General features: G+C 53.2%; 1 protein-coding gene across 1 annotated transcript in view; it reads right to left on the reverse strand.

Moving 5' to 3' along the window:
- The window catches only part of MYO5B (myosin VB), a 340,313-nt gene that overhangs the window by 58,528 nt on the left and 256,613 nt on the right, over positions 1-25,172 (reverse strand). The window contains exons 17-21 of the mRNA XM_059409632.1: positions 22,514-22,600; positions 10,285-10,396; positions 6,026-6,237; positions 4,837-4,993; positions 2,600-2,839 (exon numbers count right to left, since the gene is read on the reverse strand). Of these exons, the coding sequence (XP_059265615.1) occupies positions 2,600-2,839; positions 4,837-4,993; positions 6,026-6,237; positions 10,285-10,396; positions 22,514-22,600 (808 nt within the window). The remainder of the gene's footprint in view (positions 1-2,599; positions 2,840-4,836; positions 4,994-6,025; positions 6,238-10,284; positions 10,397-22,513; positions 22,601-25,172) is intronic.

Raw genomic sequence — 25,172 nt, forward strand, 5'->3', positions numbered from 1 at the left:
ATTTTTAACCTCTCAAGTTAACTTCAGAAGTCAGCAAAGCCAACACAGGGCCCAACGGCTGGAAACCAAGGGCTGCGGCGGCCAGGCAGCGTGTGGGGCTCCTGGCGGGGAGTCCCTCCGACTACACTGCACTGAGTCCCTCCAACTAAACTGGGAAGTTTTGACTCTACAAATATCTTCCATGGTCCTTTGTCAATGGCCACAAAAACAACAATAATAATATACCTAGGTCCTCCCTGGACTTGGCGTTTTTCAAATGGCCAATTCTTCCGTCTCCTGTCCCCTGGGCGTTGTCATCGTGGGATGAGCAGGGGGCCAGGTACCCAGTGTCTCCCAGCCCCACACTGAGCTTCCCCACTAAGGATCCCAGCCAACAAGACACCCTGTGGAACTCACACAGGGAACACCAACACCCAGGACAGCACTTCTTCCTGGGAAGTCCAGTCTTTCACAAAAGCAGAGATGCAAGAACATTTTACTATGCTCTGGGCACTGCTTCTGGGCTGCTGTCTGGGGCATGTGGTTTAGGTATAAAATGGCTTATTTATGTTCTTGTCCCTACTGGGGTTACGTGAAGCTTCCCAACTGTCTCACCGAGAACAGACGCGATACAATGGCGGGACCTCTGGGGCCATGCCTGCTGCCTCTAACTCGAATTCCATCTCCATGCTACGCAGCCTGCTCCCGCATTCTTTGTGCTCTCTCCCTCTCCTTTCCTTTCTCAGGAAGCACCTGAAGCCCTCGAGGGCACTGCAGAAGCCTCCTCCTCTGGTTATCTTGCCACCCTGCATGAGCAAAGTGGCCGTGAGCCTGCTTTCAAGGCTGGGAACCCATCCTGGCAAGGACAAGGCCCAGGGAAGCGCTCACAGTTTAATGATGTTGGGGGTAAAAAAACAAACAAACAAAAAACCCAACCTAGTCATCCTCTTTCTGGCTGTGAGATCAGAGAGAAGGCAGCTGGAATGCTGACTCTAGAATTTTCTAATTCTGTGACCTCAGCCCAGTACTTGATATCCCAGAGCCACCATTTCCTCATCTGTGAAGTGACCTCACAAAGCCACTGGGGACCAAAGGAGAGTGAACATAAAATGCCTGTCACAGGGCACGGCATGTGGGGGTACGCAGGATGTCATTGGGGGTGAAGTGCTGTTGGCCACACTGGAAGAAGACTGTCCCCTTGTAACACAGCATCAATGTGTGTCGGACTCATCCTCTGCTTGTCGTGCCTAACAGAGCACCAGCAGTGGTCAAGCACCAGATAAAGTTCCTAAAAGGAGGATGAAGGAAGACTGGCCACTGGAGCCACCAAAGAGTGGGCGTACACGCCTGTGTGCACAGAGGCCTGCCTCATCTTTCCAACCTGGTCGTGGGTACCCAGCGTCCTGTGCTTGGTTTGAATTCCCTGCACATACTCCACACTCACAGGGACCTGACCAGTGAGCTGTCACTTGTGTGACTGGTGGAGAAGGTGGCCAGGGTAGGAAAAGGAAGAAGCAGGAACAGAAGAGTGGTAAGCACTTCCTGAGCTCCCCAGGGCAACCAGACCCTTGGTGCATGTTCAATCACTTGCTTGTCTTATAGCCCTAGCAGCCCCATTTTGTGGATAAGAAAACTGAGGCTCAGAGCGGGAAATCAAGTCACTTCACTTTAAAGCAACAGCAGAGCTGAATTTGAATTAGAATCTTTCTGATTCCAAAGCAAGTCTTCTTCCCACCACGCAGCACAACAGAGGCAGAAGAGCAGAGTGTGGGCTTTAGAGCTGGACCGATGGGGTTCAGATCGCAGCCTTGCCACTGTTGCCCAAGTGACCCTCACCTGTAAAGAGAGGAGGATGACACTATTTCCCTTCTGGGGCTGCTGTGAGGATTAAACAGGCTAAGAGAGACGAAGCACTAGGACGGTGCCTGGTGCTCAACGAGCCCTCCCCAAACGTCCACTCACATTACCACCCCAGGCTGCCTCCACCGGGGCAGGAAACCATGACTCTGGGCGAGTGTAGCCACTTGCTCTCGCTGCTGCCACAAATTACCATTAAGTCAGCAATATAAATCTATGGAAACACTACAAACCTTCTGACCTTACAGTTCTGGAGGTCAGAAGTCTCAACGGGTCAAAGCAGGGCTGTGTTCCTCCACGAGGCTCCAGCAGGAAACCCCGGTCCTGCCTGTTCTAGCTCCCAGAGATCCCAGCGTCCTTGGCTCACGGCCCTGCCTCACGCCAACCTCTGCCACCACCTCTCTTCCAAATCTGACCCTCTCGCCTCCCTCCCACAAGCATCCTTGTGAATATATGGGGTCCGCGCAAATAATCGGGGCTCATCTCCCCATCACAAGACCCTTCACTCCATCACCTCTGCTAGGTTCCACTTGCATGTGAGGTCACACAGTCACAGGCCTCGGGGATCACAATGCAAACATCTTGGCGGGGGTGGGCATTACTCTGTCTGCCATAGTCAGTGGCCGTTCTTGCTGACTGCGGTGACACCCTCAGGACATCTGTGCTTCCTCAGGTCCCTGGTGCACGCAGTTCCCTGGGGAGTTCTCTCAAACATGCCCCCCAGGGTGTCCCCCACCCCAGGTAGGGAGCTCCGGCTGCTGACCTGATCATCGATTTTCCGCTGCAGCTGGACCACCTTGTTCTCCATGCCCACGTTGAGGCGTTTCAGGTGCTCTGCGGAGCGGGCCTCGATCTTGAGGGCCTTCAGCTCCTGCTTGGCCTTGAGCATCCGGAAGGCACACTGGATGACGATGGCCGCACCCCGCAGTCGCCGAAAGCGCCTGCGTGCCATCCAGCCCCGCACGTGCTTCTGGAGGACAGTGGCCTTATGCTCCATGAGGACCTGGTGGGGGACAAGCAAACACCTGCTGGGTTTACACGGCAGGAAGAGCGGAGGCTCCTACACGGCCCAGAGGAAGGGAGAGCCAAGGCCGGCCTGGGTTTTAGGAGATAAATAGAAAATACGCCTCCCTAAGACAGAAGGCTTTGGGGGCCATTTGTGGTAAAAACCAGTTTTAATGAAGTTCTGTAGCAGTCCACATACCTGCAGAGAATCAGCTGTTGAACTCTTGTTTTTAGTTTGTTTTCTGTTTTACTGGTCAGGGAACCACAGGGTTAAAAAGCCCCAATCTGGAGGGGCTGAGATGAACCATGATAACTCCCCATTCAGCAGATTCTGATCCCCCGCCTGGTAACACTGAGCCAGAGAGACGAATGGGATTCTCTAGTCAGAGCCCATTAATGAGCCACAGACTTAGAGTTAACAAACTTGGCTTGGCAATCTTGTTCCTATGAGGTTAAAGATCGCTTGGAAAGCAAAAGCATCATTGCTGTGTCCACATCGATATGTCAACACAGCATTTTATTTTATTTTACCCCGCAAAATAAATGTTCGTGGCATAAATGAATAAATGAGCAGACATGCCTAGTATGCCGGCTCTAGGGGAGCGCCAGGGTTCAAACCTTGTGCCCCCCACGTGTTGCCTGCCCCTTCCCTGATGACATCACACAGAAGTCACCGATCTCCCAGGAAAGCTCACAGAATGGGCCCCACTGACGAGGGTGTGCCCTACCCTGCTGTCTGACCACGTTTGGTTTTTCATGTTCCCTTCAGTGTTTGAGTTTTATTTAGAAAATCAAGCCTCCTCTGATCACAGAAGAGAGAAATGTTCCTTTTAGGAGCAAAGCGTATTTTTGACATTTCCTTCGAATCCATCGTCCCTCTCAGCTTTGAGCGTCAGCTGTATGGGGGTGAGACGGCAGGATGGATATGCCCTGAATCCTTCAGCTTCACTGGAATAATGGCCTGGCACGGAGGCCAGGGTCCCCCTCCCGTGACCTCACCTCACCAAGCTTAGGCTCCTAACTCATCGAATGAGGGGGTTAAACCTGATGATGCCCACTAAAGCCCCCTGCTCTCACGTCTGAATGAATCCAACACAGGTCACCAGGCTCTGCCACTGGCTGACTGAGTGAGTGCCCTGGGCAGGTGAGAGCTTCCCCAAGCAGCTCAGCTGTTCAAGGGGCACAATGATGTGCACCCATCCTACCCATGATGGTTATGGTCACACCTGGACTTGACTGGTCTCAGGGTGCCCAGATTAAACACTCCTCTGGGTGTGTCTGTGGGGGTGTGTGTAGAGGAGAGGAGCATTTGAGTCAGTGCACTCCCCTCTCCAAGGTGGCAAGGCATCATCTCTCAGGGCCTGAGAAGAACAAAGGGCAGAGGAAGGAGGAATTCGTTCCTTTTCTCCTGCCTCGCTGCTTGAATTAGGACATCTCATCTCATTTTTTCCTGCCCTCGGACGGAGATTCACACCATCCACCTCCCTGGGTCTTAGGTCTTCAGACTTGGACTGTATGACATCACTGGCTTTCCTGGACCTCCAGCTGGTGGACGGCCGACTGTGAGACTTCCCGGCCTCCATAACTGTGGGGAATTTCCTGAGAATCTCCACATATGTACACACATACACACACACACTTGCACGTCTCCTATGGGTTCCATGTCTCTGGAAAACCCTAATACAACACACCTCATGGCTGGAAGCAAAGGTGTGAAATCACTTAGAAGAAAGTTAGGAGCAGCCTACAAATGTTCGTAGTGGTGACAATCTATTTGCTGCTGCTTTAGTTCTCTTTTTAAAAAAGATCTTATTTACGTATTTTTCAGAGTAAGCCAGCAGGAGCATGAGTCGGGAGATGGGCAGAAGGAGCAGCAGACTCCCGGAGGAAGATCCCAGGACCCGGGGGTCAGGACACTTGGCCTCCGAGCCCCCCAGGTGCCTGCGGCGCTGGTCCTCAGCCGACCGCCTGCAAGTCCCCCGGGCGGCTACTCACCTGCCGGTAGCTTCTCCGCACCAGCATGCCGCGGGTGAAGGCCTGGATGATGACAGCGGCCCTGCGCGCCCTCTGGTAGGCCAGGCGGGTCCTCCGCATGCGGTACTGCTTCTGGAACACGATGGCCGCTCGGGTCCTCCGCAGCTGCTCCGCTAGCCTGGGGAGGGAGAGGACGGGCGGGCCCCACTGAGGCAGGCCTCGTGGCCCTTTGAACTCGAGCCTCTCCCCATTCAGCCCCACCAGCTGGAAACACTCTGACAGGATGCAGCGACACCACAGCCCCTGAAGCTCAGGCTCTCGACAGCAGCATGAGCCTCCTCCATGTGGTCTCAGGAGTCGGAGTGTGACCAGCTCCATGATCCCCATCTGCTCCCTCACCTGCCACGAGCCCCTCACTCCAACCTGGGCAGCCCCTGATGACACTTTGTGTTTAGGCTTCTCTCTGTCTCCCATGTCCCAACGAGCCATGAGTTGAAAGCTAGAAAAGCCCTCCAAAATCATCTAGCAGAGATCCCGAGGAGGAAGGAGCTCCCCAGCTGCACCCTGCTTGCTAAAGGGAGTTGGTGCTGGGCCGGGGCGCTGGGTCAGGGCATTGGGCTCGGGCTGGGCCGGGGCATGGGGCTGGGGCACTAGGCTGGGGTGCTGGCCAGGGCACTGGGCTGGGGTACCGGGCTTGGGCTAGGCCGGGCCGCTGGACTGGCATCCAGGCTCCGCCCCTGGGTAGTTGTAGGTGTTCAGACAAGTCACACCCTCAGCACTGGCTCCACTGAACGACTCTTGAACAGGACCTCCAGAGATCTTTCCAGCTCTCATTACTAAATTGGCAAGGTGTGTGGAAACCGGTGCTACAAATCATGATGGAGAGTGGAAGCCATGAAAGGCAGAATTTGTCTCTTTTCCTAAACGATTACCTTGGGATTTAGGCAAAGGGGAAATGGTGGCTTTGTGGCAAGTGCAGCCAGTCCTAGGTGAGTGCTGGCAGGATGGGGACAGACTGGGGAACCAAGAGTCTTGGAACTAGACTTACTCCCTCAGGTGAGAAGGGCACGGGACACAGGTGCCCAGCTCCTGGGAGAAAGCCAGGGTGCAGACAGAACCACTCTAACTAGGCGGAGAGAGGCCAACCAGCTAAGCCTCCCCACCCTCCCTCCCCCACTCTGCTCTCCAGATGTGCCCTCGCTCAGCTCACCTGCGGGCCAGGTGTCCTCGGCAGAACCTCTGCAGAGTTAAGGTAGCCGCCTTCAACCTGCGGTATTTCACCTTCTGTAGCCAGCCGCGGACCGTCTTCTGGATCATGATGGTGGCTGCCCGGAACTTGTCGGCGCGAAGCTTCTCTAGGTAGGCCACCTGGCCTGCCCGGAAGAAGATCTTGGTGCGGCCAAACTGGAACTTGTCGGGATCCTTTACGAGGCAGGGAGGGGAGCACCAGTGAGGCAACACACCCTACCACCCGGGTTCTTCGGGGCAGAATTCCCTGCCAGAGCTCGTGTACCCCTGCTCTTGGATGCGCGCTCACTCTTAGCATCCACTGAGCAGGCTAAGTCCCTTCTGTTAGACTCAGGGTGCTAAGGTGTCCAGGGCGCACCAGGGAGCAAGAATCCTGCACTTAAGCAACTGACATCATGGTAAGAGCAGAAGACAGCAAAGGCTGAGTAAGTTTTCAGGGAGTAGTGAAGATTACGAAGACAATAAAACTGGGGACTTTATAGGTGGGATGGGGATGTTTAAAAAGGATAATCCAGGAAGGCATTTCTCTGGAAATGATATCTGAACAAAAACCTGAATAAACTCAAGGAGGCAGCCTCAGGAAAATGTAGAAGAAGAAAGTTTCAGAAGATGAGCAAAGCAGATGCAAATGTCCTGTGGCAGCCGAAAGCGAGGTGTGTTTGAGGAACAGGACAGCCGGGGTGGTTAAACGTGGGGGAAATGAGGGAGGCTGGCAGGAGAAGCTAATCGCCAGAGGCCTTGCAGGCCACAGCACACAACTGAGATGCAGAGCCCCTGGTGGTGCTCTGAGCATGGAAATAACCTGCTCGGGTCATTTAAAAAAGATTACCCTCAAACAACCACCCTGTTGTATACATAATTCCAGATTGCAAATAACCTTCCAAATTTTTGATTTCAGACTATTTTGAGATATTTTTGACATATAATTACTGTCTTAATTATATTTATTTAGGTTCAAATTAATTACCCTTCCTCGTGCTCAACCCCATGGATAAGGAATGATGACCCAGCAGTGTGCTCATGCACAAGCCTGGGACAGGAACCTTGAGAGTTAACCCACTGTAACTTTGTTCCCTTTGTAAATAAACTTCCTACTTTTATTCACTGGCATGGAGACCATAAGGAAGAAGGAGCTGAGGTCTAAAGAAAACACACACACAGGAACATGCTTCAGGTTGACCAATGGCTCTGCACTAATGCTGAATCACTACTCTGTATGGGCTCCTTGCACCAGGACGATGGGGCTGCCTAAGCGGTCTCTGATGGTCAACTTCACAGCCAGGCCGCAGGTAAAGCTGGGAGGGGCGAGGTATGGACCTGGCTCCCATCCCTGCCTCTGCTCAGGGCCGTGCACCTAAAGGGCCCCAGCAGATGCTGTGAGGAACAGGGCTGGATCAGGGTGGGAAGCCTCCAGGCAGCCAAGGTCCTGCCCTCCTCACTGCCCTGCTGACAGGGCCGCTTCCCTGTGGAGGAGGCCTGGGGAGCAACGGGTGGGCAGCTCCACCCTCACAGTCAGAACAAAGCCTGGCCGCTCAGGCTTCCACTGTGCCAAGGCCGGGAGAGCCTGGTGCACCCTGGGAACCAGAGTACACACGTTTATTTCCTAGTCTGGAAAAGCCACCAGGAAGGGTGTGATCTGGTCGTGAAACCACTGTTTTCACAAATAAGGATCCTTCTGAAAGTTCCACCATGACACCGGTCACCATTAGCCCGATTGCCACGCACGCTCAGTGCCTATGTCCTGAGCACCCGCCCTACCCTGGATCTGCTTGCTCTAACCCCGAGAACGTGCAGACTCCACTACTCATGTACCAGGCCATCAGGGCTTCCCGAGAAGCTTCTCCCACAATCCCAGACTGAAGGAGGAGAAAGGAATCTCAGCAACCATCCCAAGCCACCCTTTTTATTTCACAGATGGCAAAACCAGCGTCTGCAGTGGTGAAGCGACTTGTTCAAGGTCTCGCCGGAAATACCGAGCCCCAGGAGTCCTGGGCAGTGGTCTCTCACGGCGCTAGGCCCCCTTTGTGACCCAGTCTGGTCTTCACACACTCACGGACAGAGTTCCCTGTGCTCCCGGGGTTCCCTGGAAGTCCTTGCTAGTAAGACTCTGCTCCCCCGTCACGATCAAGCTTCAGGTCCCCACGATCAGATTCCCTCCAGCGAGGTCTACAATGGTCCCGGAGGGCAGGTGCACGCGTTGTGCTCTTCCTCTGGGGGCCTCCCAGCCACCACTCCAAGTCAGAGCACATTTAAGGATGCGATACATCACCAGTGGGATTAAAGAACCAACTCACGCTGAGGATGAAGGCTGTTCGCACAGCCCCTGCAGGAGGAGACCAGCCCTCATGAACCACCCCACAAAGCAGCCCCTGGGTCCTCTCCCACGGACGAGGCTGTAGGCACCTGCTGCCCGGCCCCCACACCACCAGCTTCTTTCCTAACAACTGTGTTCTAAAAGGCACTGGCACTTGCTTGGGGCTGGCAGGGGCCCTTCTAGGCTGCCGTGTGGCTTCACCATAGCAGCACTGGTGACTAGAAGACATGGCCCTGAAAAGGGGTGGGGGAAACAGATGAAATATAAGGTCTGTGGAGAAGTCCTGAAGCACTGATCCTGGGTCCTTCTCCAGAAAGGGTAATTACATGCGGTGACATTCATCTCTTAGACTGGCTCAAGGGGCACGGCGACCCAGAGTAGTTTGGGGGGGGGGGGTGTGCAGTCTGTGTACGTGTAACACCTTGAGCAATCTTTACCAGCATTTTACTCCTTAGTTCCCTGATCTGTAAAATGGGGGAAATGATGCCTGTATCTTCCTCGTGAGACACCGTGAGGATTAGCTGAGGCAGGTACGTGAAGCAGTCAGGAAAGTGACTCCTGGGTGCTTCATAACCACGAGCCACTACTGTCAGGTGACAGTCATGACGGGCCCACCTAGCGTGTCACCCATAGAGCCACCAGCATGAATGCAGAGCCCCTGTGAGAGCCAGTAATGGCACCAGGAACACACAGACAACAGGATCCCTGCCATTTCAGGGTTCCCAGTCCAGGGGAACGACAAACTCTTGATTGCAAGACAAGGGGACAGATGCAGGGATAGCACAGAGTGAGCGCTGTTGGCCCATAAAGGTAGGGGTCACTGACTCCACCTGGGAGGTCAGAACCGGCTTCACAGACCAGAAGGCATGCTAAGAGCCCTGCTGGGAAGGAGGGAAGAACCTAGGCAGAGCAACAGAAGAGGGAAGGAGACAGCACACGTTCATGTAATTTTTCATCAGGGAATTCACTTAGTTCTTCCATTCTACAAACGTTCCTTCTGTGTTGGGCTCGGTGCTTCCAGCTAGGGACTGGGGGCATTAACACAAGGATTGTCCTTGGCAATAAAGGGTCTACGTGTCTCCAATCAGGGCACCATGCCCCAGGCTTCAGGTGAGCCGTAGGCTACCAGTAGTTCAGCCTCCGGAAGCCCTAAGGTATACGCGGATTTTCTACTGCAGTGGGATGGGGGTAGCGGTACCCCTAATGCCCACATTGTCTGTGGGTGAGCTGTACTGGGAATTCGCCATTTTTTGGATGTAGTTCTCTCCGTTACACGACCTTCTCAAAGGGAAGGAGTTTGTCGTACCCTTTACTGAGACCACCTGGGCCATGCCCTGTGGCAACCCTGGAATACAGTGGAGCTGGTATTTCAGATCTGTCCCGCCAGGAGTCCACAAAGGAGCTCCAGAATCAAGACTCAGGTTTGAGTTCGGGTTGTTGTAACTGCAGCCTTTGCCTTATTTACAACAAGCGTCGGGGGGAAGGTCTGAGGCCAGTTAGGCAGTGAGAAGATAGGAGAAGTGCACCTGTTTTCCCAACCGCTGAGGAAAGCTGTGCCTGGGCTACAGACTGGAGCCCCTGGGCAGCTGCGTGGTGTGGGCAGGGGCACAGCGGGCAGATCTACAGCGCCTCGGGCTCTGGAGAAGCCAGAGTCCTGGGCCAGCAGCAAACCCCAAGGGGTTGTAAAAACATTTTTTATTTTCTACATGTGCAGAGATGTGAAAAAAGGTAGGAAGTACTCTATACACATGAAGGAACTTCTCTTTTACAGTTGCTGATGTTGGGAAACAGACGAACATCTCAAACATTTTTAAGAGGAAGGATGAAGACCAGAGCACGCTGTTAAGCCCCCACTTCCCAGTTCTCTGGGCATTCCGGGTAAGCCTCCAGGGGCAAGCCTAGCTCACCTTGATGAGGTTCTCCAGGACAGACCTGCAGATGGCCTTTTTGTCTGTGTTGCCGAGCTCTCTCTTCTTGACCAGCACTCGATACCGGTTGAAGAAGTCATGGTAAGCCCACCTGGAGGGAAAGCAGGTGCATCAGGCACGTGTCCTGCCTCTCAGCCACACAAGGGCCTCCGGCCGTCACAGACCGTGCCCGCCCCAGGGGGTCACAACTCCTGGCACAAAGCTGTTCTCGGAGCAAAAAACATTCCAGGGCCTTGTCTTCCTCCAGTCCCTCTGAGAATTTCAGTGTGTGGCTGAATTACACAATCACGAGTGGAAGAAAGGGAGGCTTCTGCAGATCGCTCTGGAAGGACTGACTGGAGGCAGAACAACTTAGAGGGCTTCTGCCCACGCAGACGCAGGGGCGCTCCACTACCCTACTGGAGGAGGAAACTTGCCAGGAAGGTAGCCTGGTTTTTAAATGTTGGTTTTGTCTTACGACATTAATATTTCTCATTGAAAACTTCAAAAAGTGCAGAAAAGTAAACATTAGCTGATAAAAAGCGATATTCTAACCCTAAGCAACAACGCTGTTCACACAGTCTGGCATACCTTAGAAGGAACCCTTTTTCTTCCCAAAGTTATTTCCCTTAGGAGTCCCCATTCATTAGAGAAATATGAACCTGCCGTTAAGGAAATGTTCAGCAACTCACATCAAGAAATAAATAAAAATTGAAGAGCTCTTCTAGTCCCACTACCTTTCAGTAAGTGTGCTCTGGTAGGTTCTGGAAGGGAATCTTCCAGAAGGCCTTAGGTCTGTCCCTTGGCCTCTGAGGAGAACTCTACTTAAACAAATGCAAGCTTTTCAATGAGTGAACTATTTCTAGTTCTAGAAAGGGGTCCAGCCCCTTTCCCTTCATACAGATGTTCACGCTCTCTCTCCTGGCTCCTGACCTGGGGTCGGGGGAGGCTCACAACCGCCTCAGGTCAGCGCACATTCTATTCCCGCACTATGCTGCTCTGTGGAGCCTCAGCTCCCAATCCAGACCCCTGTGACGGGGAAGCCGGCCCTCCAGCCCTCCCCTCACCCCGTTCTGCGTCCTCAGCAGAGGTGCCCCATCAGCCCCCGCTCACCCCTTCGGAAGCACCAGGAGGTACGGCACACAGCCTGTCCCCAGGCACACATGCGGTCCTCGTCGCCCACTTAAAAACCCGTGGGATGCTGCTTCAAGGTTGTGCATCTGCCACTTACCATCACCTGGGGCCTCGCAGAGTGACGGTCTCTCATTTTAAAGTACTAACTGGGAGTAAATGGATTGAACCCCTTCTCCCGGAGCACATTTGCCTTTATGGGGGGGGGTCCTCTAGAAATTTCATCCAAAAAACTAAGCACTGGGGAATATTAGGTAGTCCTGGTGGGGGGGCACACCACGTGCCCGGGAGGCTGGTTCTTCCAGACTGCCTCTCCTTGCACTCCACAGCCACCCGCCAGTGTGGGCCTCGGGTCCCCCTTCCCTCCCAGGCTGTTCTCAGTGCCCTGCCCACACTGGGCTCCTGCCTCTCTGCCACCTCGGTGACCACTTCCCTTGGTTTGGTGGAAATTTCTAACCTAGCGATGGGTGTCAGAGCGGGGAGCATAAGAGCAAGTGACAAAAAGCGTTCCCACTTTTTTCCACAGTGTAAGATGGTTGTTTAGAAGTTATGCTTTCTTTTCTAACCAGCTTTACCGAGATAACTCACATACCATAAAATTGACTTTTAATCTGGAAAACAGACTTTCTATATCTCTAAAGTCATGCAACCATACCGAGTACTGCATTCCAGAATATTCTCATAATCCCCCACCAAGCTCCCAAGCCCCATTATCAGTCACTCCCCATTCTCCCCTCAGACCCTGGGGACCACTCATATCCTTCGTTTCTATGCTTCTTACCTTTTAATTAATCCTGTCACACAGGTAATGGCAGCCTCTATTCTGCTCAGAGCTGACTGGGCATTACATGGTCCCGCTCCCAGGCTCCCCGTGATGTGCTCAGGCACCTTCGGGAGGAGGGTAGAGAAGCGCTGGGAGCCCCCAAGGCCTCTGTTCCATGGCCTGGGAAAGAGTCCCTTTACCCACTGTGCTCCTGTGGCTTCCTGCCCCTCCAGTTGTGGGGAGACTATGAACCAAACCCACTGAATTCCCAACCATCTCTAACAGGCGGCTTTAGGAAATGGAAACGTTGAAGGTTATCTGCCCAGCTGAAGGCTGCTTCCATTATTCCAGTCATGTGCGATAAATGTCAAGAAAACTCCTGAGGTTGGACCGTCTTAATTTTGGAGACTTGGGAGCAGAGCGAGAGGTGATAAGCCACATATCAGATGTGTGTTCTGTTTTTAAGGCACGGGAAGGCTACCGGGTTTCTCCAGAGCTCTTTCTGCCCCAACCCCCGAGCCTTAAACACAGGCCATTCTCTCCACTGATACTTCCACATCAGGTAAGATGCAAACAGAATGCCCGACACTGATAAAGGGCTTTGCAGGGTCCAAGCCTTCTCGGTCCTCACGCCCAGCCGTCCACCAGTGGCTCCACCAAGCCACTGTTCCCACCTGCACAGGGAGGTGTGGGCTCTCCCCCGAAGGCCGCTCAGCACTTTCTGGGTGACTTTCCGAGGGCACCTCCCCTCCCTGCAATAGTTATTTGTGTACTTGTCTTATTTCTCCCAACGAGTTTGCAATTTCTCCGGGGGAAATAATCAGAGCAGCATTTAGCTGGGCTAAAAACCTTAAATGGTTCTAATTTGAAGACTTCTTACTGCTGACAGTTCCAGAACTCAGGGAGGTTACGGGCTCAAGGAAACAAGACAGTAGGGAGATGCGACGGCACACATCCAGGCGGGTCCAGAACAAGCTTGGGGTGCAGAAGCACGGAGGCCTCCTCCGACACGGCCCGGCCCTGTGACCTCAGGCAAGCCTTGGACTTGTCCCATGTGGAGCTCTCCGAAATGGAGAGACCACCCCCAACCTCACGAAGTACCTCCTGCATGGTGGGGGCTGAGGAGTTCATGCATGTGGAGTGCTTAGAAAGCTCCTCCCCCACCCCCATCCTAGTGACCCTCCCTTCCTGCCTGATCCCCGCCGCTTTGCTTACAAAGGCTTCACTCCTCCTGGGTAGTACTGAGGCAGGAAGGCAGCCACAGAAGCCAAGCCGCCATCAGCTGCGGGGACCGGGGCGGGCTCTCCCTCTGGAGCCACCCAAGGAGCACACGGCCGGCATGGAGTGTCCTTCAGCTGAGGGCCCAGAATCAAATGGGGATTCTCTTTTCTGTGGGCTTCTGTGCAATGAGAGAGAAAGGCCTTGCAGGAAAGGCCCTATCACTTGAGAAGAAAAACCTCCCAAGTGAAGCTAATCAGAGTTTGTGATTGTTTTTCAAAAAAACTGAATTTCTTCACAGAACTTCCTGATTTGGTAGGGATATCTGGATGGAGATTTTTTGTGGCCACGTAAAAATTGGGGAAGACCCCTCTATAGGACCACAACGTGTCCAGGATTCCCCCTGAAAAAATCCACGACCACAAATCTCTCCCTCCCGGAGCATTTTAATGATTCCCGTTTCCCTGTGGGATACAGAGCTTTATGCCTTCTCTAAAAACTAGCTTTAGTACATGTGTTAGCTTCTCTGCTCGACTCTAGCCTCCTCTGGCCGGGCTAGGATATATTTTTAAATTTCTCAGCACCTAACACGGTTTCTTCCTACATAGTTACTTACATTTTAAAAGAATGGGTGTTTTCCTGACCAATAAAGAGGTTGGAATCCCAATGTTAGACCTTTTCATTCTACTAGTGTTTCTCAAAAAGGACACTATTGGCTTTGGGGGAGGACGATCCTTTTGTGCTCCAATGGACAAAGAGCCTCTTCAGACCATTCCTTACCACACCATTCCTTGGGATATGCAAACCTGTTTGCAAATATCTGCAGAATGTTTCCTATAGAACATAGTTCTAGTCCGAAAACCACCATCTTGAGACCAACCAACCATGCCTGCCATCCTCCTCCATAGTCGAAGTCCGCTGCTTCTGTTCGTGCTTTCCATTCTCCTCAGGTGGCCCTGGACAGGTCCTCTCCCACTTACACTATGGCTGTGTGATTCTCACTGGCCTGGACAGGTCTTTTAAGCCAGTCCTAGGCCTGGCTGCTCCTCCATTCTGTATCACATTAACAGTGGGAGAAGAGGTCCCATTCTTAGTCTGTTACAGGCCCCAGCTGTGGCCTCAGCCCTGGGCTACATGGAGTCCCAGCGGCCCCAGGGACAGAATGCACTCAGCGCCACTCTCCCTGGATTTGGACTCCCAGGCAAGGGGCTTGGCCGAATGTCCTGGACTTCAGTGCCATGTTTCCTGTGGAAACAAGGCCTGCATGACCCCGGCCAGCTAGGGAGATGTGCCCATCTGGCAGAGTAGTCACAGCTGGGTGTGGGGTAAAAGCCCAGAGCCTAGGATTGCTCCTGGTAAGAATGGGGAGATCAGAGGCAGAGAGGCAAGGTCGGAAAGGTGCTTCCTTACAATAAGCTCCTCAGGCTCGAGACAGCATGTGGTGAGCACAGCTGCTGTGAGTGTGGAGCAAACACAGTAGGGTGATGTTCCAGTCGACTAAGTTGCTATCTAGAGCCCCATAATGGACGTAACCATCTGCATGTAGGAACATTCTAGAGAACATGCCTCCCTGAGCGGTCCTCAGTGGATGGCTGTGAACAGATGGAGAACAAAGTGATCGCACTGTGTACTTCCCTTCTCTTGAATAGATTCCCTCATGCAGGATTGGCTGGAAAAACAAACTCTAAGAGTCCCCAGGAAGAACCCTTCAGGATGGCAGGTCAGATTATCACGAGGATGAAAACGGTGAGCATGTTTGCAATCTATCCGATAAGCAACTAGTATCTCGAAAATATAAAAAACTCCTATAGCATCAAAGGGACAAATAACCTGGTTAAAAAAATGGACCAAAAAAAAAAAAAAAACTGAATACATTTCTTCAAAGAGGATATACAAATACCAACAAGCCCACAAAAAGATGCACAACATCATTAATCATCCAGGAAATACAACCAAAATCAAAATGGGATACCACTTGACACCCTCTAGAAGGGCTCTAATGAAACAGACAGACAATAACAAATGTTGGCAAGAATGTATAAAAACAGGAAACCACATCCATTGCTGGTGGAAACAAAATGGTGCAACCACGGGAGTAACTGTCTGGCAGGTCCTCAAAAGGGTAAACAGAGTCACCATGCCAGCCAGCATTCCCACTCCCAGATACATCATCAAGAGAAAGAAAAATACATGTTCACACAAAAATACACACATGGATCTTCAGAACAGCATGATTCATACCTGCCCCAAAGCAGAAATAACCCAAATGTCCATCGATTGATGGATAAAACCCAGTGTATCCTCGCAACAGGATGGTATTAGGCAACATAAAAAAATAAAGTTCTGGTACGTGTTAAAACTGGGATAACACAAAAAGCCACTTATCATAGGCTTCCACTGGTTTGAAATGTCCAGAGTAGACAAATTTATAGAAAGAGAAAGTCCGTGGTTGCCAGGGCTGGGAGAAGAGGGAAAGAGGCCGTGACCACTAACAGGAACAGGGTTTCTCTCCCAGGTGATAAAACACTATGCAATTGGTAGTCATGGTTGCACGATGCTGGGAACACAATGAAAACCACTCTAGGATTGCCTACTTTAAAAGAATATTTTTATCGTACATAAATTATATCTCATTTTTTAAAAGTCAGTGTGATGAGCAAATGAGATTTGGGGAGGGCCTTTGTAAGGCAGTGCATGAAACCTGGACTCATCCCCAATCCTGCGGAGGTGTTCCCAGCGCAAACGCGGCAGGGTGTGTGCCCACCATTCACATCACTGCTGATTAGCCTCTACTTGCCTTCCCTGCTGTCCCCACGTACGTCCTGGGAAACACAGCCTCAGAGTCAGAGGTGGCCCCGGTCTGAAGGTCACTAAGCTTTGCTACCGAGGGAGGGAAACCTAATTCTTCCCCACTGGCTCGGAACTGGAACCGAGTTACCAAGTGAGGAGCAGAAATCCTCCGTGTTGGCACTGCCCAGAGACAGCCACGGGGCTGCAGCTGACCCTCGGCCCACAGTCTCCTCCAACGGAGAGTTGCAAGGCAGGGCGCGTGTGCAAGTCAGCTGCCTGGTGGCTGTGACGAGCAGCCCCGCCAAGGACCCCGGGGCAGACTCCAGCCCAAGGGAGAGCGCACTGCCCTTGGGCACAAGAGCCACAATGAAGGGCTGTGAGATCGCACGGCAAGAACGATTTTGCTCCAAAGTAAGCTCTGTGTTACTGGCTTGGTGGGGTTTTTAACAACAAGGCAAGTGACAATGGGTCTTTAGTCCTGACTAAATGGGCAGGTGGACCGAGCAACTCCTCCAGACTCCACCCTCCTTCTACGGTCCTGTGTTTTGTCTACGTGGCGGCGGAGGGATGGAGGCTGGCAAGTGATAAGTTTTTTCCGACCGCGCTGTTGAGTTTTTCTGAGGTAAAGAGGAGAGCACGGAAGATTTAGGCATCTAGTTTTTACATATAAACCTTGCATACTCAAGTCGTCCTCCTACAACATGTGTGTTGTGGTTAAATGGAGTTTGCTTCACAAATCCTCTGGGACACAAAGCTGCGTTGAACACACCCCCCTGTCCCCCACCCCCCACAGGTGCAGCTGGGAGCCGGGTGATGGTGACAGTCACGGTGGCCCAGTGGCTCTTCCCAGACACCGCATTCAGCACGGTGCTTTCTGTGTGTGCTAACGGCCATATTTCTTAGCCACTGCAGTGCATTTCAAATGGAATGATACATTTTCATTTTCAATCAGACTCCCAGAGAGCCACAATTCTTAGGCAGATAAAAATAGACAAGCATAGAGCCTGACAGTGGGACGAGGGGTCTCCAGAGAGCTGCCACTAGCCAGCCAATCTGTGTGCGTCCTCCCGGGCTGGCCGTGCTTGGGGGGCACTGGGCACGTGTTCGCTTCAGAATGGGGCTAAGTGTCCTGCGCCTAGGGCATCAGAGACTGGATGCAGAAACTTGGCCTGAAATCTCGGCTGCAAAGGGCTGGCCTCTGCATGGGTTCCCGGGGAAGCGGCCTCCAGACATTTCATCGTGAGTCCCTAGGATCCCGGGCCATGCATTCTTCTTCTTTGCCATCTTCTTCCCTGGAAAGAGTTGGCATGTGCCCTTTGGCCACTTAAGTTGAAGAAATGTAGAAAAATGTTCTGAGTGGTAGTCCCTCCTCCTCAAAGAAGCCACTCAAATTTCGTTGGGCAATAGCTCTGCAAAATCGTGTTACTTAACAAGCTAAATCAAGTGAAATCACGTTGCTGTCTGGAGTCCTAGCACCATGGAGGCGAATTCTTTCTGAGATGAGCCCCCAGCCTGCTCAGGCCCATAAGGGCTCCCACAGGTCTCCCAAAGTCAGGCTAACAAAATGGGTGCTCGGCTCTACATTCTGAGGTTACGCTTTTGTTAGCTTCAAAAGCTAACACCTTGATTGGTACAGAGTAGCTGTACCACCTTGTCTGGTTTATCCCCAGATACAGCAGACACCCCAGCCTCCGGGACAAAGCAGTAAGGGAGAGGTTCAAGCAGTGAGCTCCCTCCAAATGGTTACCGTGACTGGCAGGTGCAGACGGGCAATGTGTCACAAGATCATGGGCGAGGTAGCTCTGCTCCCAGCCCTCTCCCCACTGCTCAGTTTTCAAAGAAAGGCCACCCTAGGTGTGTGGCTCTCGGAGAGGGGATTCGCATCAAAATGAAACAATATGGAGGATTCAGCTCTACCACAACACCAACAAAAGTGCCATAAAACTGTGCCGCCTCTTTCCAAAAGAGAACACTTCAAATGGCCATTTGGGGAGGGAATCCTCCCTCTGAGGCCTCGGCAAAATCTGCTAAGACAGCAGAGGTAAGGCAGCACTCTGGACCCAAGCCCAAATGTGTAAATCATAGATAGCATTAGGTAACATTTTCTGTGGATCGGAAAATACCAGGTTTTTTTTTCCTTCCCTCCCTACACTCGCCACAATACTTGCAATTATGAAAACAAAAGGTCTAGATGCCCTTGTGATTAGGTGCTAGAAAGAGGGGTGAATCGATCAGGGCCGCAGAAGGACACTCATCGGCTGCCCCACAGGACATTGAGTCTGCGGACGCGTCAGCGTTGCCGGCGGTGACGGAGTCAGGTGGAATGCACGGCAGGAAAGGCCATTTCCCATGTAGGTCTAAGGACCTGGAGGCAGTGTGCTCTCTCGGCAGCCAAGGCAGAGGAGGTCTGAATGAGGACACAAGCCAGTCTGGCCCGCTAAAACTAGGAGACGGAACAGGAAGAACGAATGACGACGGACGGGCAGAGAAGGTCTCTTCCCAGATCGCTGGGCAGGAGACGTTATCGTCCGTCCCTTCTGCGCCGGCACGTGGAGCTGCTTCCGGGCTGGTGGAATCCGCCCACTGCCTCCCCGTCCACCCAAAGCCTCCTCCCCTACTTCGAGGTCCATCTCAAACCTCACCTCCTCCAGGAAGCCACATTTCCTTCCAGACTTGGCCTAATTCTATGCTGCTCTGTTTTAGGTTTTTATCCCTTGGCCTGGACTGTGAACTCCTGATAGGCTGAGGTCATGACTTAGATCCTGGATTCCCTCCCAGCCATCGGCACAGAGCCAGAGGCTCCACGGGGAAGGAGTGGAGCAGGTGGCCGGGTTAACAGGAGAGGAGACATGGAGGCAAGAATACTTTCTCATTCTATAGCAGCTCAGGGAACACCATGGGAGTGAAATCCTGTTCCCCTTCCTCTTCCTCCGACAGAGGATTCTGTACCACAGCAACAAACTGGCAAGAATGTGGGTAGGACGTGCGGTCACTGATTTCACAGCGAGGCTGCGAGCAAGTTGGGTGGGTGAGTCCGAGATGACAGAGAGGCCCAGGGACCCTTCCCAGAAGCATAGTCTAGAGCTCACTGCATCAGACCCCGGCTCCTGGCTTTTGCTTGATGGTCTCCAAGACAAGAGGTTCACACCCTCTGCAAAGCACTTGTCTTTCAAACAACTCATTGTGTTCAAAGTTCTCAATAAACAGGGGCTCCTTACATCCCAGGATGGAGTCCCAGGGTCTCAGCTGCCCTAGAATAGCTCATTTTCCCATGCTTCCCTCCTTTCCTCTCCCCTGCCGTGGCATGGTCCCAATGTTCAGGCCTCCTGCCTGCCACGCCCCCCAGCAGCATCAGTTAGAGTGAGAGACAGAGAGGAGCACCTGGGCTCCTCCGCTCACCCGGAGTCTCTGTGCTGCGCAGCACAGTTATGGCTGTGAGGACCCATGATCCCCGAGGTTCTTGCACAAGGACCCTCAACAGCTGAACGTGGGACATCTTAGTAATTCTTAGACCAACCTTTTCAATTCCTTGGAGAACTCTGGAAAGCACTTTTGAGGTGACCAGACACAACAGGTTTTCACAAAAATAAAGCTAAACATTTATGGTAAAGGCCTGTTTAACCCCATAACTGTATCCATAAGGATGCAGTTTCTTGCTTGTATCTAAGTGAGTGATAAACACATTATCGAATGGTTAAGTGCCTAGCATGGAGTGGGGGACTTTAGAAGCCTTACTTCACTATGACCACCTGTGATGGAAGTACTCAGTGATAAGGGAACCCAGGCTTGGAGATGGACTCGTTTGAGGTCGCCCAGCCAAGGAGACTGAAGCTCTCTGCACAAGCCATGTCAGACTCCAAAGGCCAAGGGTTCAACCACAGGCTCCTCCGGTTCTGGCCCAGGCCTCGCACCACTGGGCAGTCTGCGCCTCCATGTACCGGCCGGAGCCGGCAGGGTGCAGTCTTACTCCAAGCCTCAGGTCTGGGAGCAGGCAGAAGCGCCTTGCTCTTCACCCCCCTGATCCCTGTGTGGATGGCACCTTTCACCAATGCGAGCAGTCGGGTGCTCGGCAACAAGCACACAGCTGGGCAGAGGAAGGGGGGGTTCTAAGGCCTCACTCCACCACAGTGACCTTGAGCAGTTCACTTCCTTCCGTGGGCCTCATCAGCAAAGGCGTGTTTCACACCCTGACGCACCCATGTCTATATATAAAGCTGAAGGGAGGTCGCGCCCCGATGCCTTTTCCCACCGCAAACTGCCGTCTTCAAGGTTCCATGCTGGGTCATTTCACTACATAAACAAGATGCCGCTCATGACCCGTTACGGTCATTTCCTGACCCACTGACGGCTGCAAAGCGGTTCTGAGCACCAGCAGACTGAAGATGGTAGACTAAAGACCCTTTTGTGGGGAGGCCAACAGATAGGTGAGCCAGAGCAGGAGTAGAGCCTGGCTGCCTGGGGAGCACGCTTTATAAAGCAGCGGCCAGGCAGCTCCCTAAGGCCCTTGCCACACTTGTAAGTTGTATGAACCACATCTGATCTGAGCACTGTGTCTGGAGCAGCCATGGAGGGTTGATCCGATTGGCTAGACCACAGTGCCTCGAACTCCAGACAGACCTGCTGCGCCCATGGCCTGAACCCATCCCCTCAGTCAAAACACTGGTGCTGGGCCCCGCAGGGCAGACAAAGAGAAGGCAGGCAGAGCCCTCGCCCGGCAAGGGCAAGCAGGGCTCACCTCCTTCATGGAGCCGTCAGCGATCTGTGGTCAGACCCGAGGGTGGGAAAAGGAGATGGAGCCCAGGACACTCCCTGTCTTTCTTCTAAGCAGGGAGAGACATGGTTCAAAGCAAACTGAAGAGTCTTCCTCTGGGGCCAGAGCGCACTGTTGGGAAGGATGCTCCAACCTGCTGGGTGTCGGAAAGCTGCCTGGAGGTTCCAGATCAGTGGTAGATCTTGTACCCTTCGGGTCAAATGCAAACTCCTAATTCCATCACCGAGTCCCTTCCCAGGTCTAGCATTTGGGAGCTGTTGATGGTTAGGTTGTTTCGCGGTCACTACCTGCTGCTAGGAAGGCATTCCTCCACTGCAGTGGCCAAGCTCCCGCTGGAGATGGCAGGGAGGCCGGAGGGAGGCCTGGCCCACTCGTCTGCCTCCCCGCTTCCGGCTCCCTCCACCTCCTGGCACACATAGGGCTTCCAAGGACAGGGGCTGCTACACTGGCTCTGCTCAGCTCAGCTCCAGCTCACGGCAGAAGACTAGACCAGACTGTGAGAAGCTCGTACGCGGTACGACCTCACGAGAGCTCGTAGGTCGCCATCCACACCTCCCTCCTACTGCAGGCAAGCCTCTAGAAAGGATCCAGGACTGACATGGCTTCAACAGGCTGTAGGTAGCTTGAGGACTCATCCGCAGTGCAAGTTAGATCTTGATAGTGGTTTTTAAATTCAAGACTATTACGTTCCAGGGCACCTGGGTTAAAGCCTCTGCTTTCGGCTCAGGTCATGATCCCAGGGTCCTGGGATCGAGCTCCACATCGGGCTCTCTGCTCAGCGGGGAGCCTGCTCCAACCTCTCTCTCTCTCTGCCTACTTGTGATCTCTGTCAAATGAATAAATAAAATCTTTAAAAAAAAGAAAAGACTATACGTTCCATCATGGATTTGATTCTATTTTAAAAGGTCTAGGGGTCCATTAACAAACGGACAGATAAACAAAAAGCTGTCTACATGTACAATGGGATAGTATTCAACCTCAGAAAGGAAGGAAATTCTGAGCCATGCTACATGGGGGAGCCTTAAAGACACCAGACTAGGTGAAAGAAGCCCCGAGGGCTGCAGCGTCGTCAAAAACAGAGGCCAAGGAGAATGATGGCTGCCAGCCGCTGGAGGGGGAAGGAATCGGGGATTTAGTGTTTAATGCGCACAGAGTTTCAGTCTTGCAAGATGAAAAGAGTTCTGGAGATGGGTGCACAAATACGAACATACTTACCACCAAACGGTGCACTTCAAAACGGTTCTGACAGGGAATACGTGTATTAAAAAAAAAAAAAAAAAAAAAAAAAAAAAAAAGGAAAGGGCACAAGGTGCGAGTAAAGGAGAAATCCCCTTTGCAGCTCTCGCTGGCTCCTCGCCCAGACCGGTGCCAATCTGAAATGGGAAAAGCTTCCCCAGAGGATGCCGCCATGGACTTCCAGGCTTCTCAGGCCAAAAGGACATTCTCCCCTCTGTCAGCATCCTGCGTGGGCCCTCACGCAGGATGGGTCTCTGGCTGACAGCGTGTAAACAGGTTCCCTGGGGAGCCAGGCTCGGGTTGCCCCAGGAGGGCGTTACCTGGACGGGTAGCCGGCCGCGCTGATTCGGATGGTCTCCAGCACCCCACACGCCCGGAGCTGCTGCACTGCTCTCTTTGGGTCAAAGCTGCAAACACAGTAAGACAAGCTATGAGTGGCCGTGCTGGCAAAGAAATGGAACTGGAGAGGGACAGACGACTTCTTCCTGCGCAGAGACACAGACCATCATGCACCTCAAGCACAAGGTCGGGGGCCAAGCACTGACTAAAAGGCAATGACTGGCAGGCGCGCGAGCCGTATCAGCACCCCGGTCCTGTGCGCATTTGTGTTTTCAGCTGGGATACGTCATCGTCTTTGTGGCGTGACTGAATTCTGACTAGCTTCCAAGCCCCAAGCCTCCTCCCCAGGGTATTCCCTTATTATCTGCACTGATGGGGGTATCTGTGCTCAAAGGCCAAATCACATATACTCGCCACCATGCTGCTGGCCGTCACCAGCAGCATGTGGCTCAGGAGTCAGACATGGTCTGGGTTTGAACCAGGACATGGTCACTCACCGGCTGCGTGGGTCACCTGGGGAAGGCAACGCCACCTCCTCAGGCCTTAGCACCCTCATCTATAAAATAGGGTAATAGTAGAACACCTTTTTTAGGGTTAGTGCCAAGATGAAACCTAATGGCCCGGGAAAGCAGCTAGCCCAGCAGCAAGGACATCAGCACACGTGCAGGGTCAGCTGCTGTCACAACAGCTGCCCGTTAAGACTCCAAGACTGATCATCCGGTCTTCAGGCACACGAGCCACATCTTCAGCACCTCCTGTCCCCTCAACTGCTTAGCCCTGACAACCCAGGATGTCCGCCAACATGTACATCAGGTAGCGCACCATACAGTCAGCAGTCAGATATGGTCTAGACTGAGTCCCCCCACCCTGGGAGAGAAGTGTACAGAAGCTCACAAACCCATAGGTGAGAACCACGGTACCAGGGCGGTGAGAAGCCGGGGGAGAGCAGCCGGGGTGGCCACGGCAATCGGGGTGGGGGGCTTCTTGGGGGAAAGAACTCAGTTGAACTAGAGTTAATCTCCGTACTTTGCTAAGACCACTGCCCCACTCGAAGAAAGGGTGGAAAGTAAGTGTTCCCTTTCTTTCTGGCTGCTCCTGAGCTCCGTTCCAGCCCAGGGCTATGCGTCTTGTGCTCCTTCCTCTCTGGGAAGTGGGTGGCAGGCGGGGTGGAGGCTCAGATCCTGGGATTCTGGGATCCCACTCGCTGGCTGCAGCACACACCTCAGGCAGCCTGTGGACCCCGTGGAGAGAGATGAGCAGCTTTATTTCCAGGACACCAGGGGGCACCCATGCCTGCTGCCTCGCTAACAACCCTAGGAGTCTTCCCAGCAGCCGGCCCCTCAGGATTCCGCAGGATGGGTCAGGGTTGGAACCTGCCACGCTCAAATCACAGCTCTCCACGGGAGACTTACCCTGCCCTCCCGCCTCTCTGCAGGAGCTGATCGGCTCCTAGTGCCAGCTGCCCTCCTATGCCAAGGACCCAGCAGTCCCTTGAGGCAGATGCACTAGGCCAGTGGGCACCTTCCAGGTGACTGGAGACCACAAGCTGACCTTGAGTCGGGACTCCTCTGCGTTCCAGGTCAGTCTGGGGGCTCAGTGTCCCGGGAGACACCCACACCCTCCTCCAGGCCTGTGCCCCCTCGGCCTTCTGCTACCCCCAAACCTGCCCAAGTCCTGCTACTTTGGATACCCAACTCCTCCAGGAAGTCCTCCTGATTACTCTGGTCCCAAGGCGCCCACAGCTCTCGAGTAAGGGACAACTGAGCACTCAAGTCTGCACAGTCCTGAGCAAGCCAGTTACTTTAGGGGAGTTCATTTCATGTTTTCAGGTAGGCAGAAAGCTCCTCAGCAGAAGGTCTTCCAGGATGAAAGAAAATCAAAGGAGCTTGAATGGGGAGCCTCCATGGTCCCCTCTGTACTAGTTCTGAGGCGTCACGGGGACGCAGCACTGCTCTGGGGTCCCAGAAAAACTGTAACGCATGTGCAGTGGTACTGAGGAGTTTAAGAACACAGGGCATAAAGGATGCTTTTGACCCGGAATGACCCGAGACAGCCTTCGGGATGCAGGCTCGGCTGCTCTCGTCTTGAAGGCGGCCAGCTGGGCCCCGAGTTCGGAACGCACGGTGGATGTGCTCACGCTTTGGGGAGGGTTTTCCGTGGGCTGCCGACCTCTCCCCCGAGGCTCTCTGCACCTGTGCTCTCCAGGTCTGAGTCAATCTGCTGTGTGTGCCGGGGACGGGCAGCGTGCTTGGCAAGGCTCTGTGACCCCTCGTCCTTCGTGGGCTGCGGTCCCACCCGCGGCCCTCCCCATTCCCCTGCTACACACGTGCTTTCCTCCTGAGTTGGCCGCATTCTCTTCCGCGCGGGATGGGGGAAGAGAGCAAGGGCAAAGCAGAAAACTGTATGGCCGCTAACAGCCTACACCACTGTGGGCAACACATCCTCTCTCTGGAGCTCCCTTTCCTCATTCATTCAACAGAGGCTGAGAGTATCTGCCCAATCAGAATTCACTGGTTGGTCATAAGGACTAAGTGGTCGCAAAGAAGAATACTATTAGGAAGAAGTAAGCAGGCACTCCGCCGAGAAGCTCTTGCCACCCTCTTCCCTGTTCACAGCCCCTGGGGGATGTGTAAAGCCAGC

The sequence above is a fragment of the Mustela nigripes genome, chromosome 8 (genome assembly GCF_022355385.1).
Source record: "Mustela nigripes isolate SB6536 chromosome 8, MUSNIG.SB6536, whole genome shotgun sequence".
NCBI classification, from domain to species: Eukaryota; Metazoa; Chordata; class Mammalia; order Carnivora; family Mustelidae; genus Mustela; species Mustela nigripes.